Here is a 27,583-nt window from a genome sequence, read left to right on the forward strand (position 1 = left end):
TATTTCTGAATGTGCACATGCCCCTTCTTCCTGGCAAATCACCTTACTTTTGAGGTGAGATGAAGTCATTGATACACTGTCTTCTGGTATTTTTTTTAAGATTTTATTTATTTATTCATGAGACACACAGAGAGAGAGGTAGAGACACAGGCAGAGGGAGAAGCAGGCTCCATGCAGGGAGCCTCATGTAGGACTCAATCTCGGGTCCCCGGGATCACACCCTGGGCTGAAAGCGGCGCTAAACTGCTGAGCCACCCATGCTGCCCTCTTCTGGTATTTCTTTAGTGTTTCTACATCAGCAGAACTGTACATACTGTACATTTTATATCGATAGCTGTGGGCTCTGCTGAATAGACATGACAAAAGTGTTCATTTCCTTATATTTAGTGTATGATTAAAGTATGTGCTGTTTTATCAGAAACGACTCAAAGTAGAGCTATTCAATCCTTTCTGAATGACTTTTCACTTAGAACTTTGGGAATTATGCCTTATTTCATAACAAGTGACCAGGGTGAATGATTGTTGCAATGATGCCTCATTTCCCCATCTCAGCCAGCAAATACTCATTTTTCAAAGCACTGGACTTTTACTTCTTCTTTTGAATATACACCATTTATGAAACCATCACCCCTTCCCATTGCTGCCCCCATAACTATTTGACACAGCATCATCATTTATGTTGGCAATATCATTGCCCTGGGTCAGGTTGCAAAAGACCCAAAGAAATACATTTGTCATCTAATTCTCAAGTTCTAAGGGAAAGTGAACTTTAGATTATAAATGCTTCTAGCTAAGTTTCTCTTTTCCTAGAAGAGATCTTAAAAGGGGAAATGAATTCTTCATTTGGTTGGTTAGTTGGGATCAGGGGCACGATCATCTATAAAGTGACCCATTAGTGAATCATCATAATAGCACATAACACATGGCAAACCTTGGCTTGAGCTTACAGAGCAAATAGTTCATGTTTGATAGCTGCTTGTAGGATCCATTGAGGACATTCATTTTTAAACGGTTTCTCTATTGTAAAATAATGTAGGAGGTTGACTTTTGCTGTTAAATTCTAGATGTATTTTTAATTTGTCCCCTTTTTCAAAAGCTGCAATTGCAAAAAGTAGCTGCTCAAACTCCCAGGTTTTAGTATTACTGAGTCTTATCTTTTTTGACTATTATATTTAAGTAATTCCATACAAACCTTAAGAACGAGTGCAGTCTTATACTTTGCAAAGTGGACCTTGGGATTTTGGAAATTATTTTTACCATTTGTGGACATGGACCTGGGTGTGCCTGGATCTGATGTACAAATGGTATTTATATTTATCAATATTTCTCTAATTTACTGAGCCTTTGCCATATTTTATTGCATTGTTTGCATTATTTTTTTATTCACTAAGTCCATTTTAAATATTGTAGACATGAATCCTCTTCATTACCTTGTGTGGTCTTGCAAATATGTTTCCTACCTTGACTATTATTCTTAACTTTCCTTACAGTATCTTTTTGTTAAACAAGGTATAATTTTTTGTGGAAAAAATAATAATTTTTTATGGAGTTCTACTTGTTACTTTCTTAATGGCTTTTAATATCAATATCTTGTTCCTAAAATCTTTCTCCACCACTTTCTTTTCATTTCTTAGGCTTTATTCATTGCCTTCCATAAGATTTTATAGTTTTTCCATAAAATTCTGATAATTAAAAAAAGAAAAAGTTTTGGGACGCCTTGGTGGCTCAGTGGCTGAGTGTCTTCACCTTCACTGCCTTCAACCCAGGGCATGATCATGGAGTCCCACGATTGAGTCCCACATTTGGCTCCCTGTGCGAAGTCTGCTTCTCTGTCTGCCTGTGTCTCTGCCTCTCTCTCTATGTCTCTCATGAATAAATAAATAAAACCTTTAAAAATTAATTAATTAATAATAATAATTTTTTAAGTTTTTAGGTATAGAAATTAAGATTATACGGGGTGCCTGGCTGGCTCAATCATAGCACTGGACACTTACGCTCAAGGTTGTAAATTTGCATGTAGAGATTACTTAAAAAGAAAATCTTAAAAAAAATTAAAAAGTTTATAGGGGCATCTGGGTGGCTTTATCAGATAAGGGTCTGCCTTCAGCTCAGGTGATGATCCCAAGGTCCTAGGATCAAGCCCAATATTTGGCTCCCTGCTCAGTGGGGAGGCTGCTTCTCCCTCTCCCTCTGCCCTTTCCCCTCCACTTGTGCTCTCTAATAAATAAAATCTTTTTTTTAAAAGATTATAAAATACATTCTTCTATAATATATTAAACAATTTTAAATTTATAAATATTTGGTCTTTAGTCTTCTTAATCTACATGGATAGTAGGAATCCATTTTTTCCCATGTGGACGCAAAGCTCATCTAACATCATTTTAAGTAATTGATCTCTTTCCTGCTTATTTGAATTGCCACCTTTGCAATATACTAAGTTCAGATACCCACTCAGTTCTGTTCTGTACTTTATTCCACTGATTTTTCTATTCCTTCACAATACCACACTGTTTTCATCTTTGTGGTTATAATGTATCTTTGAGATCTGATAGGATATTTATTTCCTTCTTTATTTTTATTTTCTGGTTGTTTTTTTAATCTTCATATGGGCTCTGAAATCCATATGCTCAAGTTCCCCTGCTACTTAACTCAATCCTAGCACTTGTTATTTAAATTATCTCCATATTGCAACCCCTTCAAGGGCTTTCCCTCTTTTATTGTGCCAACCACAGTCTACTCTCTAAACTCCATTAGGAAATCTGATTATTTTAGTCCTCATATGATTTTTAAAACAGTTTTATTGAGCTGTAATATGTATATACTAACAGCATACTTATTTAAAATGTGCAATTCAATGGTCTTTAGCATATTCAGAGTTGTGCAACCATCACCACAATCAATTTTAGAATATTTTCACCACCCCAAAGAAAAAGTCCCTACCTTTTGGATATCAACCCCCAACACTGTCATCTTCCTTCTCCTTTACTGCACCCCACATCCCACTCTAGGCAGCCACTAACCTTCTGTCTTTAGAGATTTTTTTTTATTCTGGATATTTAATATAAATGGAATCATATGATCTGCAACTGGCCTCTTCCACTTACCATGATGTTTAAAAAATTCATCCATATTGTAGCATATATCAATATTAAACTTTTTCTTATGGCCAAATATACCATCGAATAGATATACCATATTTTACCCATTCATCAGTTGACAGACATTTGGATTGCCTCTACCTTTTGGCTCATATGAATAAATTGCTGCTATCAATCTCATATAAACTTGAAAATGAGTTTGTTACACTCTAATAAAAAAATCTGAGAATTTTTATTGCAATCGCATTCAATTTGTAGATTTAGGAAAATTTTAATTTTTTTCTTATAATATTACTTCCATCCAGAAATTATGTTCCTTTACATTTATTTAGGCCTTGTTTATTGCCTTCCATAAAGTTGTATCATTTTCTTCATAAAACTCTGTTGCAATTTTTTATAATTTGTACATATTTTATGTTTTGCCATTTTGAATGGGATTTTTTTTTTAAGATTTATTTATTTCACAGAGAGAGAAAGAGCACACATACCAGGAGAGCGAGGGACAGAGAAGCAGATTCCCCATGGAGCAGGGAACCTGACACAGGGGTCAATCCCAGAACCCTGGGATCATGACCTGAGCTAAAGGTAGACATTTAACCAACTAAGCCACCCAGGCACCCCTTGAATGGGATTTTTTAATTAAAATTTCTATTTGGTGGTGGCAGTATATAGAAAAGCTATTAATTTTTGTATTTTTTAACCCTGTATCTAGCTATTTTGTAGATCTCTCTTACGCATTCCAATAATTTTTTGGGTTTTTTTTAGCTTTCTAGATAATTTTATATCATTAAATATATGAAGCTTATCTCTTACTTCACAATACTTATATTCCCTGTATATTTTTATTTTCTAATTTCATTGGTTATGATCTCCAGAATAGTGAAAAATAATAATATTGGGCATACATCTTTCTTATCAACTTTCATTTTTACTGCAATGTTTCAGCAAAAATAAAAGAAATTGAATACTGAAAAAAATCATTCTGAATCCTGTGTGAAAGCAAACTTGAAAAATAACTGAAAATAAGTTGTTCGTATATATAGAGAGAAATGCAGGAAGGATATACACCAGACTTCTACAGGTAGTTCTTTTAAGAGTATGGAATTCTGGAGCAGAATCAGGTGGAGAGGGAGACCCACTTTCTGTTTTATGTACTCCTGTATAGCTTGGCAAAGAGCCTTTCCTATTTTTATAATTTTAAAATGTATCTTGGAAAAAATCCAAAGAGTATGAAGTGTGTAAAGACTTTCTTTACCTATCAATATTTAAGATGTGTGCATTGTTTTTAAAGATTTTTTTTATTTATTTATTCATAGAGACAGAGAGAGAGAGAGAGAGGCAGAGACACGGGCAGAGGGAGAAGCAGGCACCATGCAGAGAGCCTGATGTGGGACTTGATTCAGGGTCTCCAGGATCATACCCTAGGTTGCAGGCGGCGCTAAACCACTGCGCCACTGGGGCTGCCCAGATGTGTGCATTGTTAATGGCTAAAATTTAAGTTTCGTTCACTAATGAAACAAAGAAGATAAATAGACAAATAGATGATAGAAGAATTGGTAGAGACACCAATATAGTTATAGATATATACCCACTGCTGTTACTAGAAAGTCCAAAAACAAAAAGTTGGCCACAGAAAGGAAGTGGGTAAAAGACAAAGCTTACAGACCACACAGGACAGGATTCTGGGGCAGGGAAGTCAGCACTATTATCTCCCTCCCAGCATATGTGGGAAAATGCAAATGAGGAATTACTTCATGGGCTAAAGAGAATTTTAATTGCTCTCTACTGTGATCAGATCTTAATGATTTCCTGTCAGAAGTTTTTCCTTCTAAGACACCATGGGGGAGTCTGGTAATCAGAGGAAGGCATCTATTTTATTCACCCCAGTGTTTAGGGTGCCACATCAACAATAGAGCCCTCACATCTTATGACTGCTTACATGTTGGAATATGACTAAATGTGCCCCTTCTCTTGTTCCCTTTTAGGATTTCCAATGAACACTCCCCCAAACTCCAGATCCGGAGTCATAGTTACCTGAGGGCAGTAAGTGAAGTCTCCATCAACCGAAGCCTGGACAGCCTTGACCCTGCTGGCCTGCTCACATCACCAAAGTTCCGCTCTAGGAATGAGAGCTACATGCGAGCCATGAGCACCATCAGCCAGGTGAGCACCAAGGCTGTGGGCCATTCCCTGCATAAGGGTTAGTGGAAACAGGGCATGAAGTTAAGGGGTGGCCACTTACAAAGTAAACCACTGATGGATCAGCTAGGAAGCTCAATCAAAATGCTACACATTCAGCTACAGCAAGCACCTGGTATCAACAGTCCACCAGCAGGGAAGGGGTCCTCTGCAGATAGATAAAGGACACTGGAGCAAGTCCATGGAAATTCATCAGCAGTCAGTACCAGCAAAATTGCCATTAAGAAGTTGATGGGTGGGATCCCTGGGTGGCGCAGCGGTTTAGCGCCTGCCTTTGGCCCAGGGCGCCATCCTGGAGACCCGGGATCGAATCCCACGTCAGACTCCCGGTGCATGGAGCCTGCTTCTTCCTCTGCCTGTGTCTCTGCCTCTCTCTCTCACTGTGTGCCTATCATAAATTAAAAAAAAAAAAATTAAAAAAAAGAAGTTGATGGATGATGTTTGTAAAGATGTTTGAAGGATAGAAGGACAGAGTAGATATTGTTGGCAAAACCATGGTGGTATCTAATCATAAAAGTAAAAGTATTGACCAGGTCATCAAGATAGGGCCCCAGGGACAGAAAGTGAGATACAATCTACTTATTGCAACTGAGTCCCAGGTGAACATTGTGTCTTGGTAATGAGACAAAAGCCACTTCTAAGAACTGGTAGGCCTGAAGGGGGATTAAGACTCAATGAAGTTGGGGCACCTGGGTGGCTCAGTGGTTCAGCTTCTACCTTAGGCTCAGGGTGTGATCTCAGGGTCCTGAGATCAAGTCCCCCATCAGGGTCCCCATAGGAAGCTTGCTTCTCCCTCTGCCTATGTCTCTGTGTCTCTCATGAATAAATAAATCTTAAAAAAAAAAAAAAAGACTCAATAAAGGCAATGTAATGCTATATCCAAAATATTCAGCTGAAAGTCCCCTCAGAATATGGGAGAGGGCTGGGCTACCTAAGATCAGGGGCAGAAGACCTGGGACTCTTGGGGGTTCTGATCCTGCAGTTTTTAGGGGGCCACCAGAGGAGCCAATGGTGCCCCAGGGGCTGGCTTCCTCTGGGAGCACAAAGAGTAGTTTTTTAAATGATGCGTAGGAACTCTGAATTTAAATTTCTATCACAAAAATAACTACTATATCAGCTAGTATTTATTGAACAGAACACTGGACCAGATCATACAAGTTATTCAGCAATGAACAGTACAAAATCCATTCCCACCAAGAGCTTATAAGAGAACATACAAAAAAGATAAAAGTGCTATCATAATTATTATTTACTTGAACACCACAAAACACTCTGAGGTAGGTAGGGCAAGTATTAATAACAAGAGGCACCATTATTGGGTCAGACACTCAGTGAATTGCTTTATATTTTCATAATATTATTTTATAAAACACCCTGTAAGATATGTAAGTAACCAGATGTCAAATGGGACTTTGTGGCCACAAAATAGTCAACAAGGTTTTGAAACTACAGAGAAAAAAAGAACTTAGGATTCTAAAGAGAGTTTCCAGGCATCCAATCTAGGAATATACATTTTAACAAATATTTCAATAGATTCTAATGAAGTAGTATTTGATCTGAACTTTGAAAAAATGTTTCCTTAAAGCATATTCAAGGAATAGGGAAAATTCTAATTTTGTTGAAGCGCAGAATACTTGTAGAGGCAGCAATGGGAAATGTGTCCTGAATTTTGCCATGAATATATCTTTTTAATTTTCTTTCTTCCTTTTTCTTTCTTTTTTCTTTCCTTCTTCCTTTGAGAGCAAGAGCAGAGTGAGAGAAAGAGAGAGTGCGAGCAGAGGGGAGGGGTAGAGGGAGAAGCAGGCTCTGCTGAGCAAGGAGCCAGATGCCAGGCTCCATCCCGGGACCTTGGGATCATGACCTGAGCTGAAGGCAGAGACTTAACCAACTGAGCCACCCAGGTGTCCCTCCCTGGGTATATTTTTTAATGCATGGTTTTGCATGCCAGGCCCAGGGGACTGGACTTAATTTATTAGAAATGAGATTGATTATAGATTATTAAAACTTCAGCTTTTAACCTGGCAAGAGATATGATCAGAACTTTAATGTGAGATAATTCACATGGAAACAACATAGGAAAGATGAGAGGATAAATGGCTAGAACTAGAGAAGCCAGTTTGGAAGACATTGTGATCATCAAGGTGAGAATTAATGCTACTAGCAGTGCTGCTGCAAATGGTGATAGCGATGATGAAGATGGTGGTGGTAATTGTGGTGATGAGGAGGAGGATGGCGGTAAGGGCAGTAGTGATGGTAGGGGTGAGGATGATGGTATTGGTGATGGTGGTAAGCCAAGCACTGAAGTTGAACAATAGGCTGAGAGCTGAAGCATCTCTGATCTATCAGAGTGAGACCCTGAAATAAGATCACTGCTCTTACTCTGCCCCTACCTTCAAAACAGAGCTCTTTACTCTAAATGCATTGCTGAAGAGAAAGGCAGGGGCGGTAACAAGGCCCTGACAGCAGGGCAGAGTGCGAATTGGGGAAAGCTGGCATGGGGGATTCCAATATCTGCCCACTGTACATTTTCTTACTTTAAAGAAGCCTCCAAGAACATGCATGCCTATCTGTGCTAACGCTGTCCAAGGATACTACCCCAACTCTCAGAAAAATAATTGGTGCCTCATTTGGTAAAATTTTAACTTGTTTGTCATTACTTTTTTCACAATAAGCAATATGTTTAAAATTTCTTTAAGCTTATGTTTATTCCAGACAGCCTTCATAGTCACAAAGCCTTCTGGAAATATAAATTAGTCTATAAATCCAGCTGTCATACATGTGGAATTCATCAGCAGGTTTAAAAAAAATTGTTGGAAAATATTGATACCCATTCACTGCTTTCATAATTTTATATATTTACATTTTAAATCATGCTAGGAAAAACATACCACTTCCCCCATCAGGACATTGCATCTACACAACTGCCTGACTTTAGTCCCTGTGCCACAGATCTGACTTCCTGAAACAATCTCATGTCCTAGTGATAGCTTAGTAAGATATCAACAAACCAGGGACACATGCAGGGCCCTGACGCTAGAGCAGGTCAAGTTCTGCAATTCTGTGGTATAATCATTTAGCCTTAAGTAAAATACAGAAAGAATAGGCATCCTAAATGGATTCCTAATGATACATCATTTTTCTAGTCCCATATTTCAATTTTCAAGTAAAACAATATATTTAAGGATAATTTCAAACTATTGCAGTCCCAACATTGTCATTATTCAAAGGAAAATAGTTTCCTCTTCAAAGCAATACTACCATATATATTCTAGACTTTTCAAAAAGTGGTCAGCTTCTATGATGTTGGGGATATTCTCTCTTCTAGATCTTTAGTAGCAGCTCCAATAGTATATAATTTAAATGCATTATATCCTCCCCCTCCTTTTAAAACCTGATATATTATTCATCAAAGTCTCCTAGAAAGATCAGAGTAAAATGTTGTAAGCCAAGATATTGGTCTAGAATAACTAAATTGTTTGTTCCTGCCATTCATACCTCATAGAAGTAAAATATCCCTAAAAACAGATTGTGTTTGCATGGTATAGAAAAACGGAACTTGTTTATATTTATTCTCTTTCTATATTTTGTTCTATATATATAATAAAATGGGGACTCTTTAAAAAATATTTTATTTATTCATGAGAGACACAGAGAGAGAGAGAGAGAGAGAGAGAGAGAGAGAGGCAGAGACACAGGCAGAGGGAGAAGCAGGCTCCATGCAGGGAGCCCAACATGGGACTTGATCCCGGGACTCTGGGATCACACCCTGGGCTGAAGGCAGGCGGTAAACTGCTGAGCCACCCAGGTGTCCCAAAATGGGGACTTTTTAAAACAGTCCCCATGAGAAGAAAGAATTTTTAAAAGTCACATTTTAAATATATATATTTGGTATAATAACAGTCATTTCCAAATTAGCCTAATGTATGTCGCCTTTTTTTTTTTTAAGATTTTATTTATTTATTCCTGAGAGACACAGAGAGAAAGGTAGAGACACAGGCAGAGGGAAAAGCAGGCTCCATGCAGGGAGCCCAATGTGAGACTTGATCCCAGGACTCCAGGATCACACCCTGAGCCAAAGGCAGACACTTAACTGCTGAGCCACACAGGCATCCCTGTCTTCATTAATTTCAAGACCAATTCTCAAATATCTTCATCTAGAATGGTAAACTAGAAGCCAACAGACATTTTTGTCTGGCAATGGGTTGAATTTCTATATCATTTTTTTTTTTAAGTGAATAGGCAGTTATGCTCAGGGGTAATACCGGCAGTTTAGTTGTGACTTGTGACTTAGACCATCCCTTCATTGTATATATACAAAGAAATACTCAGATGAATTAAGTGTCTAGGAATACAGTCAGGAACAGAATCTAGAAACCCAAGTATCCTGACCTCTCACTGATAAGTTTCTTCAGTACCTACTGTATGGGGGGTATTGATAGCAACAATATTGTTAATAATAGTAGTAATAATGGAAATGATAACAATGGACTAGTCATCATATATTGCTTACCTGTTACATACAAGAAGCTTTTTATATTATCTTAATTTCATATCAACTATAAAAAATATCACTTCTTAATCTATGAAATTCAGTCTTAGACAATTGAAGTAAATTGTTTCATTCTTCCCACTACACTATCTCTAACATCCATTATTTATGGAGTGTCTACCATGTGCCTAGAAATATAATATGCATTTTGAATATTTTATTTTTATCCTCTAAGCCTCCATAGGAGATAGGTACCATTATATCCATTTTACGGGTGAGGAAAGTGAGGATTAGAGAATTCAAGCAAATTGCCCATGATCTAGTAGAAAGAGCATTAAACTACACCTGAGGCACCTGGGTAACTCGGTCGGTTGAGCCTCCAATTCTGGACTTGGGCTCAGGTCATGATCTCAGGGTCATGGGATAGAGTCCCACACTGGGCTCTGCACTCAGCATGGAATCTGCTTGTCTTGCTCCTTCTATTCCTCCCTAGCCAGTGTTCTCTCTCTCTCTCTCTCTCAAATAAATAAAATCTTTAAATAAATAAACTACTCCTTCCCATATAATAAATTCAAATTAGATCTCAAATCTAAACAATAACACAAAATGACAAAAATTAAAATTAGGAAAATATGTGTATGATTTGGGGTAGTGATTAAATAACTTTTAATAAAATATGAATTCCAGGAAACAAAGTAAAAGATTAGCATCTATTCTAACTAAAAACTAAATATTTTTGTGTGGCAAAAGATATCATAAAGTTAAAATGCAATTGTTGGGGGGATATTTAAACATACCAAGAATAGCTTCCAGTTGCCTAAAATATTTCTACCAATAACTATGAAAAGATAAACAACCTAAAAGAATGTGGGGCAAACATGCAGAAGAATGAAACTGGACCATTTTCTTACACCATACATAAAAATAAACTCAGAATGGATGAAAGACTTAAATGTGAGACAGGAATCCATTAAAATCCTAGAGAAGAACACAGGCAGCAACCTCTTTAGCCTCAGCCACAGCAATGTCTTGCTAGAAATGTCTCCAAAGGCAAGGGAAACAAAGGCAAAAATGAATTATTGTGACTTCATGAATATAAAAAGCTTTTGCACAGCAAAGGAAACAATCGACAAACCAAAAAACAAGATATTTGCTAGGAGAAGATATTTGCAAATGCATTTTTAGATAAAAGGCTAGTACCCAAAATCTATAAAGAACTTATCAAACTCGACACCCAAAAAAACAATCCAGTCAAAAAATGGGCAGAAGACATGAACAGACATTTCTCCAAAGAAAACATACAAACGGCTGACAGACATGTGAAAAAATGCTCACCATCACTCAGCATCAGGGAATTACAAATCAAAATCACAATGAGATACCACCTCACACCAGTCAGAATGGCTAAAATTAACAGATCAGTAAACAACAAATGTTGACGAGGATGTGGAGAAAGGGGAACCCTCGTACACTGTCGGTGGTAATGCAAACTGGTGCAGCCACTCTGGAAAACAGTATGGAGGTTCCTCAAAACGTGAAAAATTGAGCTACCCTATGATCCAGCAGTTGCACTACTACGTATTTATCCCAAAGATACAAATATAGTGATCCAAAGGTATAACTGCACCCCAGTGTTTATAGGAGCAATGTCCACAACAGTCAAACTATGGAAAGAGTCCAGATGTTCATTGATACATGAATGGATTAAAAATATGTGAGATTATATCTATCAGATGTTTTATATATATAATATATATTACAGATTAAAAATATGTGAGATTATATCTATCAGATATATATGTATATATATCACACACACACAGACAAACCCACAATGGAATACTACTCAGCCATCAAAAATGAAATCTTTCCATTTGCAACAACATGGATGGAACTAAAGGGTATTATTCTAAGCAAAATAAGTCAATCAGAGAAAGACAATTATCATATGATCTTACTCATATGTGGAATTTTAAAAACAAAAAAGAGAATCCTAGGGGAAATGAGGGAAAAATAAAACAAGATGAAATCAGAGATGGAGACATACCAAAAGAGTCTCCTAATCATAGGAAACAAGCTAAGGGTTGCTGGAGGAGAGGTGGTTGAGAGGAGGGGGTAACTGAGTGATGGGCATTAAGAAGGGCATGTGATGTAATAAGCACTGGGTATTATATAAGAATGATAAATCACAAAACTCTACCTCTGAAATTAATAGTATGCTGTATGTTAATTAATTGAATTTAAAGAAAAAAGAAAAAGAAAAAATGTGGGGCAAAACTTATAAAAATAGCAAATCAGAGGGAAAAATACAAAGATGAGTAAATATACTCATCTTTAAGCAATAAGCAAAATGTTTATGTACACTAGTAGGCTGATAAATAGAAAGAGCACAATATCATTTTTGACCTATAAGAGTTGCAAAAACTGCTAATATGCAGTTCTAGTGACCATGCAGAGAAATGAGCTCTGGATTCTTGCTGTTTGTGGTGAACTGCTGCAGTTGGAAGTAAGTTGATAAAAATCTTCAAAATGTAAAACATATCTTTTGGCACAAGAATCCCATTTTTGGAACTCTACAATACAGAAATAAAAGTACCAATATATAAAGATAAATACACAAGAATGTTGGTCATAGCACAGTCTCCAAGGACATATCTGAATTATCATCCACAAAGGAGTAGTTGAATAAATTACAGTATAATCATAGTAGACAATATTATGGTGGCAGTGACAGTGTTTGAATTTCCCTGAGTATCCATATAAAAAGAGAGCAGCTAGGTAGAAAAACCAAAAAGGCATGGAGAACACTTATAACAAAGTGAGATATAACAAGATATTCCATGAACCCAAAATATAAGTGGGTGAGAGCAAACCACAAGTAGCCATAACCCTGCATTGCATCCACATCTGTGTAGGAAGACATACAGGGAAACAATGACTTGTGACAAGCTTGAGCATAGCAAGACAAAACAGCAACAGGTATTCACTGGAAAGTTCAGGGCACCTATTTGAGAACAGCAGCTGAAATGGAGAGGGATGTGACTTCTCTAATAGCAGATAAATTCAAGGAGCCTGAAGTAAATTCAAAGAAGACTGGGGCAATCTGAGCCCATATGTACATTGGAAACCAACCAACCACTGTTTCCTTCCAGAGCAGGGCCCAGGGCTGAAAGGAAACAGATGGGAATGGAATCAAGTCTGAGCAAGTTAGAGACAATAGCAAAGAAGAAAAGAAAAGGCCCAGGTGAAAGTTGAGGAGAGGAGCAAAAGAATCAGGAAATCTCAGAAAGCTTAAATAAGTAAATAAATAAAAAAATAAAATAAAATAAAATAAAATAAAATAAAATAAAATAAAATACAAAATCCTGGGAATCTGGGGGGATATCTTGACTGCATCCACCCTCTCAAGATCAGAAGAACTGATTTTGCATTCAAAGTCACTTATCAGAAGAAAAGACAATAAGGAACAGGGTAACATTCCTACAGAAAATGAAAGCATGTAGAAAGACATACCACAAAATAAATCAAAATTCTAACACACTACAGTTGACCTTGAACAACATGGGTTTGAACTGTGTGGGTCCACTTATATGTGGATTTTTTTCAATAAATATAGTGCTATATTGTAATTGTATTTTTTCTTCCTTATGATTTTAATAACATTCTCTTCTCTAGCTTATTTTATTGTAAAAACATAGCTTATCATACATATAAGATACAAAATACATGTTAATCAATTGTTTATGTTATCAGTAAAGATTCTAGTTATTAACCAGAAGGACAAGCAGACTGCACTGAGTACACAGTGCAGAGCCCAACACAGGCCTCTATCCCAGGAGCCTAAGATCACAACCTGAGCCAAAATCAAAAGTCAGATGCTAAACTGACTGCCCCATCCTAATGCCCCTATATGTGGATTTTCAAGTGTGCAAGAGTGGGAAGTAGATGCCCCAACCCCCGTGTTATTTGCTCAAGGGTCAACTATATTTTAAAATGCACGAAACTACATTAAGAACATGATATAGGATATGAAAGAAAAAGATATATCTTAATTTCAAAATTTTAAAAATGATGTCACAAAACCCAGGAAAGAATTAGAAGTAAAAGAAAAAATCATTTCAGAAATGAAGATTACACTAGAAGGACTATAGAAGCAAGTGATGGGAGACATTTCATACACTAAGAAAACAGAATCTAAAAAGCAGGGAAATATTTAAAATAAAGAAATGAAGAGGTAAAAAGAATTCAAGAGACATTGATAAATATTTTGGGCAAATATTGAACATATAAATAACAGACCTCCCTGAAGAAGAAAAGCAAAGAACCATTAAAGAAAACTTTAATAAGGGATCCCTGGGTGGCGCAGTGGTTTAGCGCCTGCCTTTGGCCCAGGGCGCGATCCTGGAGACCAGGGATCGAATCCCACGTCGGGCTCCCAGTGCATGGAGCCTGCTTCTCCCTCTGCCTGTGTCTCTGCCTCTCTCTCTCTCTCTCTCTCTCTCTCTGTGACTATCATAAATAAATAAAAATTTAAAAAAAAAAAAAAGAAAACTTTAATGAAACAAAAAGATGTTTCAAAATTACATCTGAGATTGACCCAAAATAATAACTGAAACATAGTCTGATAAAATTAGAGGACTCTGATTTCAAACAAAACAAAATGAAAACAAAGTTCTTTGGACCTCTAGACAGAAGAGCAAGTGACTTAAAAAGAACAAAAATTGATGAATCCCTAAATTCTACTCCTGAAACCAATATTACGCTATATGTTAACTAACTAGAATTTAAATTAAAATTTGAAAGAAAAAAATTCTCATCAGATTCTTTAACAATGGTTTAGGACAAAAGAAAACTGAGTAACATTTATATTCAAGAGCGCAAAATGTGAAAAGATTTTACACCCTCAAAAAACTGACTTTCATATAAAAGGCATAGGCAAACTATTATAAGCATAAATGAACATAGGAAACATCATTTCCATGAGCCCAACCTGAGGAATCTACTAGACAATGAGCTTTAGACAACCCCTATGACCAGACATAAGAACTAGTGGTGAATAGGTGTATGGACTTATTTCTGGACTCTCGATTCGGTTTCATTGGTCTATATGTGTCTTTATGTCAATGCGAAACAGTTTTGATGATTGTGGCTTTGCAGTAAGTTTTGAGATCAGGAAGTGTGAGTCCTCCAGCTTCATTCTTTACCAGGATTGCTTTGGAAATTATGATGCATCAATGTATTTTTCTCGTGTTTTTTTATTCTTGGAATTCTTTGAGCTTCTTGGATTTTAACATCTGACTAGTGGGAGTTCCAGAAAAAATAAATAAAAGGAATGCAATTACTAATAAAATAATTCAAGAAATGGTCCCAGAACTGAAAGACATGATTTTGCAGATTGAGAGCGCCTACCCAGTACCCACCTCAATTGTTCTTTGTTTTGGTTTCTTTTAAAGATTTTATTTATTTATTCATGAGAGAGAGAGAGGGAGGCAGAGACACAGGCAGAGGGAGAAGCAGGCTCCACGCAGGGAGCCCAATGCGGGACTCAATCCTGGGACTCCAGGATAACGCCCTAGGCCGAATGCAGGCACTAAACCCCTGAGCCACCCAGGGATCTCCCACCCACCATAACTGATGGAGAAATGTGCACATAGGGAACATCACAGTAAAATGTTAGCTCATTTGGGACAACAAAATCCTAAAAAGCTTTCAAAAAGGGGTGAGAAAAAAACAGTTCATATGGAAAGTCTCAGGAATGAGAAAGGCATCCACTTTCCCAAACTCTAGCATATATGAAGGCTAAGAGATAAGGAGCAAAGCCTTAAAACATGGGAAAGAAGGGATCCAGACTAGAATCCTGAATGCAAGCACACTCTTCCTTAACAGTGGGGGTGGAATACAGACATTTCCATCAATGTCAGATGGCCCCCTTGTCCAGGAAAGCACTGGAAGATGTGTTCCACCAAAAGGACGGAATAAAACAAGGAAGAGGAGACAGAGACTCTACCACAGTCAAGATAATGAAGGGCACCCCCACAGTGATAGGGAAGAGAGCTCCCAGGACAGCAGTGTGCTTGGCAGCCATAGATTACAATAGGGAAACAGAGGCCCCAAGGGTAATGCTTTAAAGGCAGGAAGGAAACCACATAGGTTATCAGAGGTCCATGAATGTAGCAACCATTCACATAAGCAAGTTTTTGGGAATATGGATGCAAATACCATAAGATCCAGCTGGAACAATTAAAAGTGATTGCCTCTGGGGAGGGAGAATCTGGACGGGGCAGGAGGGTGGTGGTGAAAAGTAAGGTGGGTCAGGGATTTGCTCTTTTCCTTTATAAGCCACCTAGAACTATTTGACCCATAGCTGTAGGATTTTGAAAAAGAATAATCTGTCTATATGAAAAGTGTAGTGGCAAGCATTAAATATATGTTTATAAGAGACTAAATGAGGGCTAAAGCAGGAGAGAACATGTAGGTTAGTGCTCTGCAATGTAAATACAGTACAACTGTTTTAAATGAGGAAAGAACGGAGAGTGCATACATACCCACAGAGGAATTGTTAACTGTTTCCAATATTGACATGGGCACGGTATTATTCGTGTGCTGAGATGGTTATGTATATGTTATGGAAGAAACAAATGAATAATTGTAGACTATCGCAATACTATCATTCCCTATGCCCCCCGAGAATAGAGATTTTAGTATGAGATCGAGGCATAAGGATAAATATAATCTAGAAGACTACCTGAGTGTCAAGCATCTGCCTTCAGCTCAGGTCACGATCTCAGGGTCCTGTGATTGAGCCCCACATCAGGCTCCCTGCTCAGGGTGGAAACTGCTTCTCTCTTTCCCTCTGCCTGCCTCTCCCCCTGCTTGGGCTCTCTCTCCTTCTGTCAAATAATAAATAAAATCTTTAAATAGATAGATAGATTACATCAAAACTCTGCAATCTGAGTTTTAATTGGACATATTCACTAGGTACTCCCACTGAAAGACCTAGTTTTGCCCACTGAACAGTGACCAACACAGTAGCAATGACAATGAAGCTTCCTGGTGCCCAGACTGTGTTCTTGTGATACATTTCCCACTGAAAGAAGGGCTTTTGAAAAAAATACTGATTCCAGAACTGAACAGGAAAGATTTAAGATGGGTTTAGAATGCCTTGACATACCTGCTATCAAGGACTATCAAAGACTACTAGTTTCTTGTCAAAAGGATTCAGGAGTCAACGTAAGAGGCTCCTACCAGTTAAAAATAAGACAAATTTGAGTTCAAATTTGAAGTGAATTTAAAACCATGAAATATTTTTTAAATCTATGAGTTCATTTTGATATTTTGAAAAATTAATTGATCACCTTTGGTAGATAAGAGGGAAAATTTTTATTATCTTGAAAATAAACAAGGGGGAAAAAAAACAAACATTTATTCTCCCATTTCTCTATGACCTAAAACACTGAGTAACCAAATAATGTGAGAGGAAGCGTTTATTTATAAAAATGTTCCATCTAGTAACTTTTACAGTAATGACGGAATTAGAATATCACCATTTTACAACTCCCAGTGAATTGATGGATGTAGGCTTGGAGCACAAATGACTCCTAACAACATAAAAAGAGAGACAACCAGACATAATGTGTCTCCTGATAAAAGAACACATGACCTCTAGTCTTGCCAAAGGGATTGAATCTGAATCTTATAAAGCCCCCGGATCTAGCTTACAGTTTTCAGGAAATACAAAAGACAGGCGAACATGCTAAATCCTACCATGAGTATGAAATCAGCAAATCCAGACTGTAGGAAGCTTTACAGGTCAAACAACCCAGATGCTTACTAAATAAATTGTAATTTAAAAAATGGATAGGAGATAGGGCATCTGGGTGGCTCATTGGTTGAGCTTCTATCTGCCTTTGGCTCAGGTCATGATCCTGGGGTCCTGGGATCAAGTCCCGCATCGGGCTCCCCGAAGGGAGGCTGCTTCTCCCTCTGCCTATGTCTCTGCCTCTGTGTGTGTCTCATGAATAAATAAATAAAATCTTTTTCAAAAAATGGGTGAAGGGAGACCTATATGTTAAAAGTGAATTAAAAGATATATAGAACTTTTTAAAAGGGTATAACTAAACTGTAGGGTCCAGGGATACACATGAGTGAAAAAAAACTCAAGCATTTCCTTATGAAAATAATTCTTTACATTATTATTTATTGTAATAAATACATTTATTAATTATTTATATAATAATCTTATTTACATAATTTATAAAAATTTATATTTCTTATACAAAATTATTCTTTATAAAGATAAAACTCAATGTAGTGTTACTTTTGGAGGAAAGATGGGGATTATTGTTAGGGTAGAGCATATAGAGTTTCTGAAGTGCCTGGAAAAGCTCTTTCTTGATCTGGATAGTGGTTACAAGGGTGTTTACCTTATTATAATTAATGAAGTTATAATTTATTTTGTGTGGTTTTCTGTATTTGTATATAGTAGAAACAAAAGATTAGAAGAAAATGAAGGAGAATCCTATTAAGATATAAGTTTAATATAGAAGGTTAAGTGGCAAGAAAACAGAATGCAGAATTATATTTACTTTATGGTCCAATTTTTATGAACAACAGGGGAGGGGGCATATATACCCTCTGAGCAGACAGGGAAAATTGCTTGCTAGGGGAAAAACCTAATAAAGTATATATGTATGTATGTATGTATACACACACACACACACACGTAAATACAGTTTTACTTTGAAATTATTTCAAGTTCACAGAAGAGTTCCTTGTAAAATACAAAGAACTCTTGTACATCCTTGTCCCAGATTCATATTCAAATTCCTTTGGGCTCATTTGCTCACTTTCTCAATCTTGTAGTTTGTTGCAAATAGCATGTCCCTTTACCTGTGAAAGCATTTCCAAGTATTTCCTAAAAACAAGGAGATATATGCGTATTTAATTTTTTAATATGGACACATACAATTATTATCCTTGAAAACAGAGGGATTTTATGTCAAATTAGATAAAGTATGTGAAAATGCTATTTTATGCTTCAAAGAATCATTAAAAAATATATCTTTGTCTACTTGATATGCCTAAAGGTAATTAATTGGTCACCTCTAAGTTTAAAGAAATTTGCCATTATCAAAGTATATCCTCAGATAACACAAAATGAAGAAACAGTCAATAATTGCAATCATTTTCAGTATTTGCTCTAAGCTTGCTTATGGTCTAATCTGCTAAATTCTTAATTACTCATTAATATTAGGGAAACTAAACATAAAGGTCTAGAGGGTGGCAGAAATATGACGAATGCTCCCCTACCTATCAAACCAGATAGGTATGAGAAAAATTGCGAGAAGTTAACGGGAGCACCTGGTCTGGTTTATTTGTTTTCTTTTTTAGGTGGTGCTCAAACCCAATGAAAGTTATGTACCGAGGAATATAAGTAAATAAAAACTAATTTCCTCCAAAACAGCAAAGACTTCGTTTGGCAGATTTTAAGACACATAATTTGTGAACCCTATCAGCTTTGTATAAAGAATGAAACTTCTTTAGATAGTGCGTAGATTGAAAATCCCCATAGTGCTTTTCAAGATTCTGACATATCTGGGTTTGGTCTATTTTTGTGCAGAATGAGAGTCTCTTGCCAGAAAATATAGGGCCTGTTTCCATACTTTGCACTAAACGAAGCTGCTTTGGACACTGGAAATATTTGACAGGCCAGTCACTTCCATAGCACGAGAATAAAAATGCTATTTCTCAAATGCCTCTGCTTAGAAGCGTTGCACGGGGGATCCCTGGGTGGCGCAGCGGTTTGGCGCCTGCCTTCGGCCCAGGGCGCGATCCTGGAGACCTGGGATCGAATCCCACGTCGGGCTCCCGGTGCATGGAGCCTGATTCTCCCTCTGCCTGTGTCTCTGCCTCTCTCTCTCTCTCTCTCTCTCTCTCTCTCTCTCTCTCTCTCTCTCTCTCTCTCTCTCTCTCTGTGACTATCATAAATAAATAAAAATTAAAAAATAAATAAAAAAATAAAAAAAAAAAGAAGCGTTGCACGGAAATACCCCAACTCTGTCGGTGGACTGCTGACCCTGTTCCCCAGGTGTGCGTGGGTCAGCAAGGGAAGGAGCGCCTGGCTGGGCAGGCCCTGGTGGAGACTTCCGAGCCCCACGCTTCCTCCACTGGGAAAATAACGCTCCTTTTATTCTTTAAAATTGAACCGACAGTGTGAGGTCACAAACGAGATGCAGTTCCACTGTGGATGGTAGCGCAGAGGGGATAAGATGCTTTGGGGTTCAGCGCGTCTTTCGGGGGGCAAGGGCTGGAGGGTGCGGCTTGGAGCTGCTCCTCGGGCGGGGGCGGGGGGGAGGAGGATCACGGACCCGGGTCTGCCCACAGGTGAGCGAGATGGAGGTGAACGGGCAGTTTGAGTCGGTGTGCGAGTCGGTGTTCAGCGAGCTGGAGTCGCAGGCGGTGGAAGCGCTGGACCTGCCCATGCCCGGCTGCTTCCGCATGCGGAGCCACAGCTACGTGCGGGCCATCGAGAAGGGCTGCTCCCAGGACGACGAGTGCGTGTCCCTGAGGTCCTCCTCGCCGCCGCGCACCACCACCACCGTGAGGACCATTCAGAGCAGCACCGGTGAGTGAGCGCCGCGGCTGTCCCCGCCCCCCCAACCCCCCCACCCCACCCCGCGACCGCAGCCGGGGCCACCGCAGGCCTGGCTCGGAGCCCCGCTGCGGCTCGGCTGTCCCAGAAGGCTGCACACGGTGTCCTCGCTGTCCCCGGGCAGTCGCCAGTAACGAAATACCCCCTGTGCCCTACAGAGCACGGTTTTGCCTCCGTCCCCAGGCTTGGGCGGCCTTCACAGTCCTCTCTGCCTCCACCTCTGGCATCAACAGAGAAACTTCAACTGCAGATCCAGAAGGGACAGCGCCAAGGGGGCAGGTGGGGTCTCCCCAAGATCCCCACACAGCTGTCCCAGCAGCCAGCAGACACATCCCACCAACTCCTGCTGGCCACAGTCAGGCTCGGACCTTTAGGGGTGACCCTTAAGCAAATCGGTTCCCCCCCATTGCTGAGCATCCCACAGTTAGAATGCCTTTTTTTTATTGCAAGATATCCACAAAATGACTACCCCCCCCCAAAGACCTGAAATATCACTAAGAAAATAAGGAAGAAACAGATGATCCAGATATATTAGTTGAACATCTAGTGAGTTTTCTTTCATTATAATGAAGACAGATTTCAGTATTTTAAAACCTTTTGTCATATGTATACATCACTTCCTTTTCCTTCTAACGTACACTTCAGTTGATGCAGTTGAACTGTATTTTTTATCAGATTTTAAGCAGAGAGACACAGAAGAGTTTTACTGGTTTCCATGACACCGAAACCTGCATAGAAATATAGCTATGGGTTATCTATGCCAACGTGTGTGTGTGTTGGAGGTTTTTTATAATATTTGGGTCCAAGAAGAGAACCCCCTCCATCTTAACTAGGCTTAACTATATGATTGAATTCAATGTAACTCCAATACAGAGTAGTTCTACAGGAAGATATCAAACCTAGAGTCATGGTAAATAATAATGAATAAATTACAAGACAAAGCTTGTGCCAGACTATTGCAGCATTTAATTTTAATTCTAAGTGCATCAAATGCCAGTAATTATCATTCAGAACTTTTGCAGGCTTGGGGAGTAATAGGTCCTCAAACCTGAGTTAAAACCCCACTAACTAGAGATGCGGAGTTGAGGTAGCAATGTGTAAGAAACCATTAGAGGTTAAACGCGGAGAGTTCATTCTTGACCAACACAAGCTAAGATATCAGGATCAAAGAAAGGGATGCTTCCAGAGAGTGCACAGACTCCAAGGCTCTACAGGGAGCCAGCAACTCTGTCCTCAGCTGGCTGGCTCCAGCCAAATGGTGGATGTACATTCTTGCTCATCAGGAAATTCTACAAGAACAGCCACAGATGAGGTTAACAAATAAGGTTGACTTACAAAATGAAAAAAAAAAAAAATTTCAATCATCCATGGGCATATTTCTGTGTTGTGTTTATGTTCATGCAGTAACTGTAATTTGAAGATCTGCCCTGTGCCTATAGCGTATCACTGTCTCTTCTTGTCCCATTTTCACCCCCACCCTACGCTTTCCCACCATCTAGTCTACTGCTCGCTCTAACAGTCTCGCCGCCTGCCAGCTGTTCTCCTGTGCTGAAATCGCTCGTTAAATACACAGTATGCACCTCCTTGCCCAGAAGTGCCAGGGGAAGGAAAAGAGCCACCGGCTGTCTCCTTCCCCCTGGAGGAGCAGTGCCGTGGATAAAGCGGCAAGAAACTCCAGGACAGCTTTTTTTTCTGCTCCCCTCTCAGAGGATTTGTGGCTTTGTCCTTTGAGAGACAATTTTCTTACACCTCCTACTGTCAGTTCTTGTGCTGTGCTCTTCACCCCACATGCCAGGACATCTGGCTTTTCTGAGACCTTTCCCAGATACTTGGGAGATTCCTGGAGTTCCAACAATAGGGTTGCTGGATCACATCCAGGGTTACATTTGAATTTCAGATAGTGAATAATTGTGTAGTGTATATCTCAAAGTTGCACGTGGCATACTTATACTATAAAATTATTTGTGATTTGCTGAATCTGACAAGCCTATCAGAGAAGATGAGTAGAATCTGGGAGGGTGTTGCTCCTTTTAGAATATAAATTGATTGGTAGGTCTCTAGCTGGGGACCCTATGAGGAGAACACCCAAAAACAGAGAGGGATAAATGAAAATATCAGAGGTGATTGCATCGCTTCTTCTGGGGTTCTGTGTGTCTCATCCTAAGAACTAGGCTACATCCGGCTGCCTGCAGCTCTTCTGAGGGTGGGAAGGCTCCATGCTTGGCCACAGCTGCAGAGGGGCAGGGGCAGGAAGACATGACATGCCCCTGGGAGTGGTAAAGCATAAAATACCAGATTTTTGCACAAGGCAGCTGATGACTTCACCCTTCATCAAACTAAACATTATGATAGATGATCTTTACAGTCATGGAAAAATTAACAAATTAAGGACTAAAACATTGTACTAGCTTCTAAGTAGGCCCATCAGACATTTTACGAATCTGGCCTTAAGGATTCTAATGTCACTGTTCAGTTTTTCTATGCCATAAATTTGTTCTTTTAAAAAAATCATTATTTGGGGATCCCTGGGTGGCGCAGCGGTTTGGCGCCTGCCTTTGGCCCAGGGCGCGATCCTGGAGACCCGGGATGGAATCCCACGTCGGGCTCCCGGTGCATGGAGCCCGATTCTCCCTCTGCCTGTGTCTCTGCGCCTCTCTCTCTCTGTGACTATCATAAATAAAAATTTTTAAAAAAATCATTATTTTAGGATATAAATAAGGTTCTGTGCCATTCATTCTACCCCTCTCTCATTATTCCTGTGTCTCTTCTCTCTTTCACGCCCACACTTTTCCTTGCCTCTCACATGATCTCAGTACTAGCATATCAATTTTCTTCTTCTACTGCTTTCCTTATTACACTGAATCAAATATAATTTCCTGTAGAAAACACGGAAAAATCTACTTTCTCATAAAACCTACTAATTTTTGAAAGAATGTGCTCATTTGTGGAAATCAGGAAATTACTTTGCTCTAATTTTAACCATTTCCCCCATGCACACAGGTCAAATTTACATCCGTGTTCAGTAGGACATGACGTAGATTTCTCCTTTTGCTTCTCTTCCTTTGCTCATTATTCTTGGATACTCACAACAGATTCTATTTTTCCTAAACTTCCCTTTGCTTGAATAAAGTTCTTCTGTTTTGTCAACTGCAGTTATTAGCTGTAACTTTTCCCCCACAACAACGCACATGCTGAGTCTTTGATTTCTGTGTCGGCCCATTCTAATTGTTCAAATTGTCAAAATATATTAGCTTTTCTCTTCTAGCCATGTCTATTCTTCATATTAGCAAAATTAAATCATAGACAAAAATCCACAAAAATATCTGCCACCATGTGAGAGTGTCACGAGGATGCGCTCAGCCAAAAGTGGCCCCAAGGACCCCCTAAACAATGTGAGGAAGAATGGCAACTCATCCCAGCAGATCAGGGCCAATTAGGAACAGAGTTATAGAGTGACTTATAGCTACACTTCTTTTAGGTTCTTTTGGTTTATTAACGTTTTGGCCTATGTAACTATGATAGAATCTTATATTCTTTCAGCCTGTCATCCGCTTCAAGCACTCAGATATCTCTCCATCTAATAAATTCAACAAGCTTTTATATAAACCGCTGTACCCAGGACTATTAGACTAGGATTAGAGCTACTGTAAGGAAGTGCAGCTTAATGGTGGAGCAATTAACCTCAGGACTGTGGGAAAACAAGCAACCTTACCTCAGTTGCCTGAATATTTTAGGTAAAGGTAGAACTAGATGCTGGAAATATAGTCGAACATTCACTTCAGAATATTGTATTAAACTTGCTTCATGTGGAATATAACAAGTCAATTGTATGTGTTAAGAATTTTTCTTGTTGCTTCCTACACTGAGCTTCTACCATCTATCAAAAGCATTAAGACATTGTAGCAAAGACAGACAGACTTGTATCTGGTGAACAAGCAAAAATATTGTATGATAATCATCAGTAGATACAGACACACACTTGGTCAGAAAGGACAAAAATATAAGCTGTTTGTAGTGGTTACCCAGCAAGTAGTAGGTGAAAGAATCAGGTAGAAGGGACAGAGGGAAATTTTTAAATAGGCATTACTTTTTGTGATTTTAAAAGCCAATATAATATTTGATTAAAAATTATACTGTGATATAAATCAGCAAACTATCATGATATGGAATTCTGGGGGGGGTGTTCCAGAAAAGCATTTTTTTTTCAATTAGAAGCTTTTCAAAGAAGCTTTAGGTAGCAATAGCACAATTTTTATAAAGAGGTTGATTTGCCACCTAGTGCCTCTTAACGTTTGGCGTTATTTGCTCTACTCTTTTTTATTAGGGAAAGCCTTAAAAGTTAGTGGAGTTGAACTGATTTCCTTTCCTGCAAGAAGCTCCCAGAAAGGTCAGCAAGACCTTCCTTTGCTCATTATTCTTGGATACTCACAACAGATTCTATTTTTCCTAAACTTCCTGGAAGTTAGGATAAAGCATTTTCCCGGGCCAGCAGCCAGTGTCCTCCAGCCAGGGAGTCAGTGCAGTGTGCCCTCCTGGGTGTGGCTTGAGGCCACAGTAACACCAATATTTACACTTTTTTTTAATGAGATCATATTTTCCCTTAAATTGACACATTCTCTTCCATAATCCTACTTCACAGTCTATCATTGCTGCCAGTTCTGACCCACCTACTCAAGTTCTTGCTCAGTTCAGCAAAAGCAGGTACCCTTTGATCAGCTGAGGTCCAAGATCACCTTCCAAGAGTTTTCCCACTTGCTTGAGTCTTCACCCCCAAACAGCCATCCCACCCAGGATACCAAAGCTACTTTCATGCGCCCTACCCTTGTACACCTTCGTTCCCATACATTCTGCTCCCCACCCACCCCCAACAACAACAAAAATCCTTAATGCGCAAGATCTTGAACAGAATGACATTAAGGCAATAATTTGTATTTGCAACACACATAGTAGGCATTCAATAATGGAGGAAGAAGGGGTAGAGAAGGTGCAAAAAAATACTGGTTTTTATCGCAGTATAATTGACATATTACATTGTGTAAGTTTAAGATGAGCTACCTGTTGATTTGATACATTTATATATACTGCAATATGATTACCACAGCATTAGCTAACATCTCCATCAAATCACATCATTATCATTTATCTTTTGTGGCAAGAAGATTTGAGATCTAGTCCTTCAACAACTTCGAAGTATATAATACAGCATTGTTGACTATAATCACTGTGCATCAGATCTCCACAACTTATCTTCTAACTGCAAATTTGTGCTTTTGACCAACATCTCAATTCCCCCACCCCCTAGCCCCATAATCACTATTCTACAGTTTCTACTAGTTCAGTTTTTTTTTTCTGATTCCACTTATAAATGACATCATGCAGTATTTGTCCTTATGTGATGTATTTCCCTCAGCATAATGCCCTCAGGGTTCCATCCATGTTGTCACAAATGGCAGGATTTCCTTCTTTCTTGTAGCTGAATAATATTTTACTATATATATAAACCACATCCTCATTCATCCATTGATGGACTTAGGTTGTTTCCATATCTTGGCTATTGTTAATAACAAATAGCAGAAAAATACTTAGAGACCTCACAAACTGCATGTTTGGTGATTGGATAATCAAGGTAACTTTCCTTGGGAAATAGCATTGCTATTAAGACAAATTGAATCATAAAATATTAACAGAAGAAACTTCTACATCATCTAGTCTAGGGATCTGCAAACTACAATCTACGAGCCAAATCCAACCCCTCTGCCTATTTTTATAAAATTTTATTGGCACAAAGCCACACTTATTTGTTTACTTATTTTCTGTTGCTGCTTTCACTCATTAATAGTAGAGTTAAGTAATTGTTGCAGAGAGACTGTAAGGCCCAGAAAGCCAAAAATATTTACTGAGTCTTTACTGGAAAAGGGTACCACCCTTGATCTAATCCATTGACCCCTTTTTAACATAAGAAAACTAAGGTGGGCTTCTGACTAGAGGCAAAGTCAGAATAAAACCCCCTGGTCTCCCAGCCATAGCCCTTTACTTGTTTGGATCCCAGCTCTTTAAGTTCTTCATTGCTTGATTATAAAGTTAATCCGAACTCATTTTCTTTATGTGTAAAATGAAATTATAGTGCTGTTTCTCTTGCCAGTTTTAATGACCACTTTTGGAGCATCCTTAGGGTTCAGAGAAAGCATACTTCTTTCTACAAGGCACTAATTCAATTAATAGGTTGTATTTATAAAGCAATGAAGGGAAGATTCAGAAATCCAAGGGGGCAGACAGCAGCCAGAAGTGTTTTAAACAAAGAGCCCTTCTTTTCTATTCAAGATAAGATCAAGTAATAAATATTCAAACATAGCCTGGACTGGTTTCTTGTTCCTCTGCTAATGAGGTTCCCTTTCTTGAATTTCTCCAACCATCCAAGTAAAAATGGAGACCATCCACTTCCTCCATCTGAGGAGGCAGTAAATAAATAAATAAGATTTATTATGGCACCACCTTATGCCTCTTATGAGGTAACTTGTCTGGTTTTTATATTTGAGAAAACTGAGAGTGGTAACCTTTGGAAGAATTTTGACTATAACTTTTCCTTTCTTCTATGGGACACTTGAATTGGAATTCCTCTGTATTCCCGTAGAAACATTATGAAGTCATAAGATGCAAAAGTCTTATTAGATAGAGAAAGAAGTCTGAAAAACTTCTTATACTTTCATCTCCTCCAGCTGTTTTGCTGTGTATAAATCACCTCTCAGGAATAGAGTGCCAAGCTTCAAGGTGCCATGCTCTGTAGATAGTTCTAAAGTCCACCTTTGCTTGTATAGAGGGTTGTCACATGGCCAATAGTGAAGGGGCTCCAAGATCTTCTGGCCTTTATGGTTAATGTGAGGTTCAAATCAATAAGGAAGTAATAAATCAATAAGGATGATTATGAAATCATCAATAAGGAAGTATTATGTAAATTACACATTAAAATGTCTCTATCCTGGCTTTGATTTTAGAGGTCTCAATCTGGCTTACTTTATTAACAATGAAAATGGCTAACCTTTTAGCATTTACTATTTGACAAGCATTTTGAACCAGCTGCATAGACGGTCTTGTGTAATCCTAATGAATATTCTAGGACATGTATGTAATGTATCATTCTCAACATAC

The 27,583-nt window shown here is 38.6% G+C and overlaps 1 protein-coding gene across 30 annotated transcripts in view; it reads left to right on the plus strand.

Annotated features, from left to right (window-relative positions):
- The window catches only part of DLGAP1 (DLG associated protein 1), an 874,662-nt gene that overhangs the window by 671,863 nt on the left and 175,216 nt on the right, over positions 1-27,583 (plus strand). For all 30 annotated transcript variants that reach the window (XM_072828886.1, XM_072828884.1, XM_072828893.1 and 27 more), the window contains 2 exons: positions 5,084-5,261; positions 20,170-20,410. In XM_072828886.1, coding sequence (XP_072684987.1) covers positions 5,084-5,261; positions 20,170-20,410 — 419 coding nt within the window. The remainder of the gene's footprint in view (positions 1-5,083; positions 5,262-20,169; positions 20,411-27,583) is intronic.

The sequence above is a fragment of the Canis lupus genome, chromosome 6 (assembly GCF_048164855.1).
Source record: "Canis lupus baileyi chromosome 6, mCanLup2.hap1, whole genome shotgun sequence".
Classification (NCBI taxonomy): domain Eukaryota; kingdom Metazoa; phylum Chordata; class Mammalia; order Carnivora; family Canidae; genus Canis; species Canis lupus.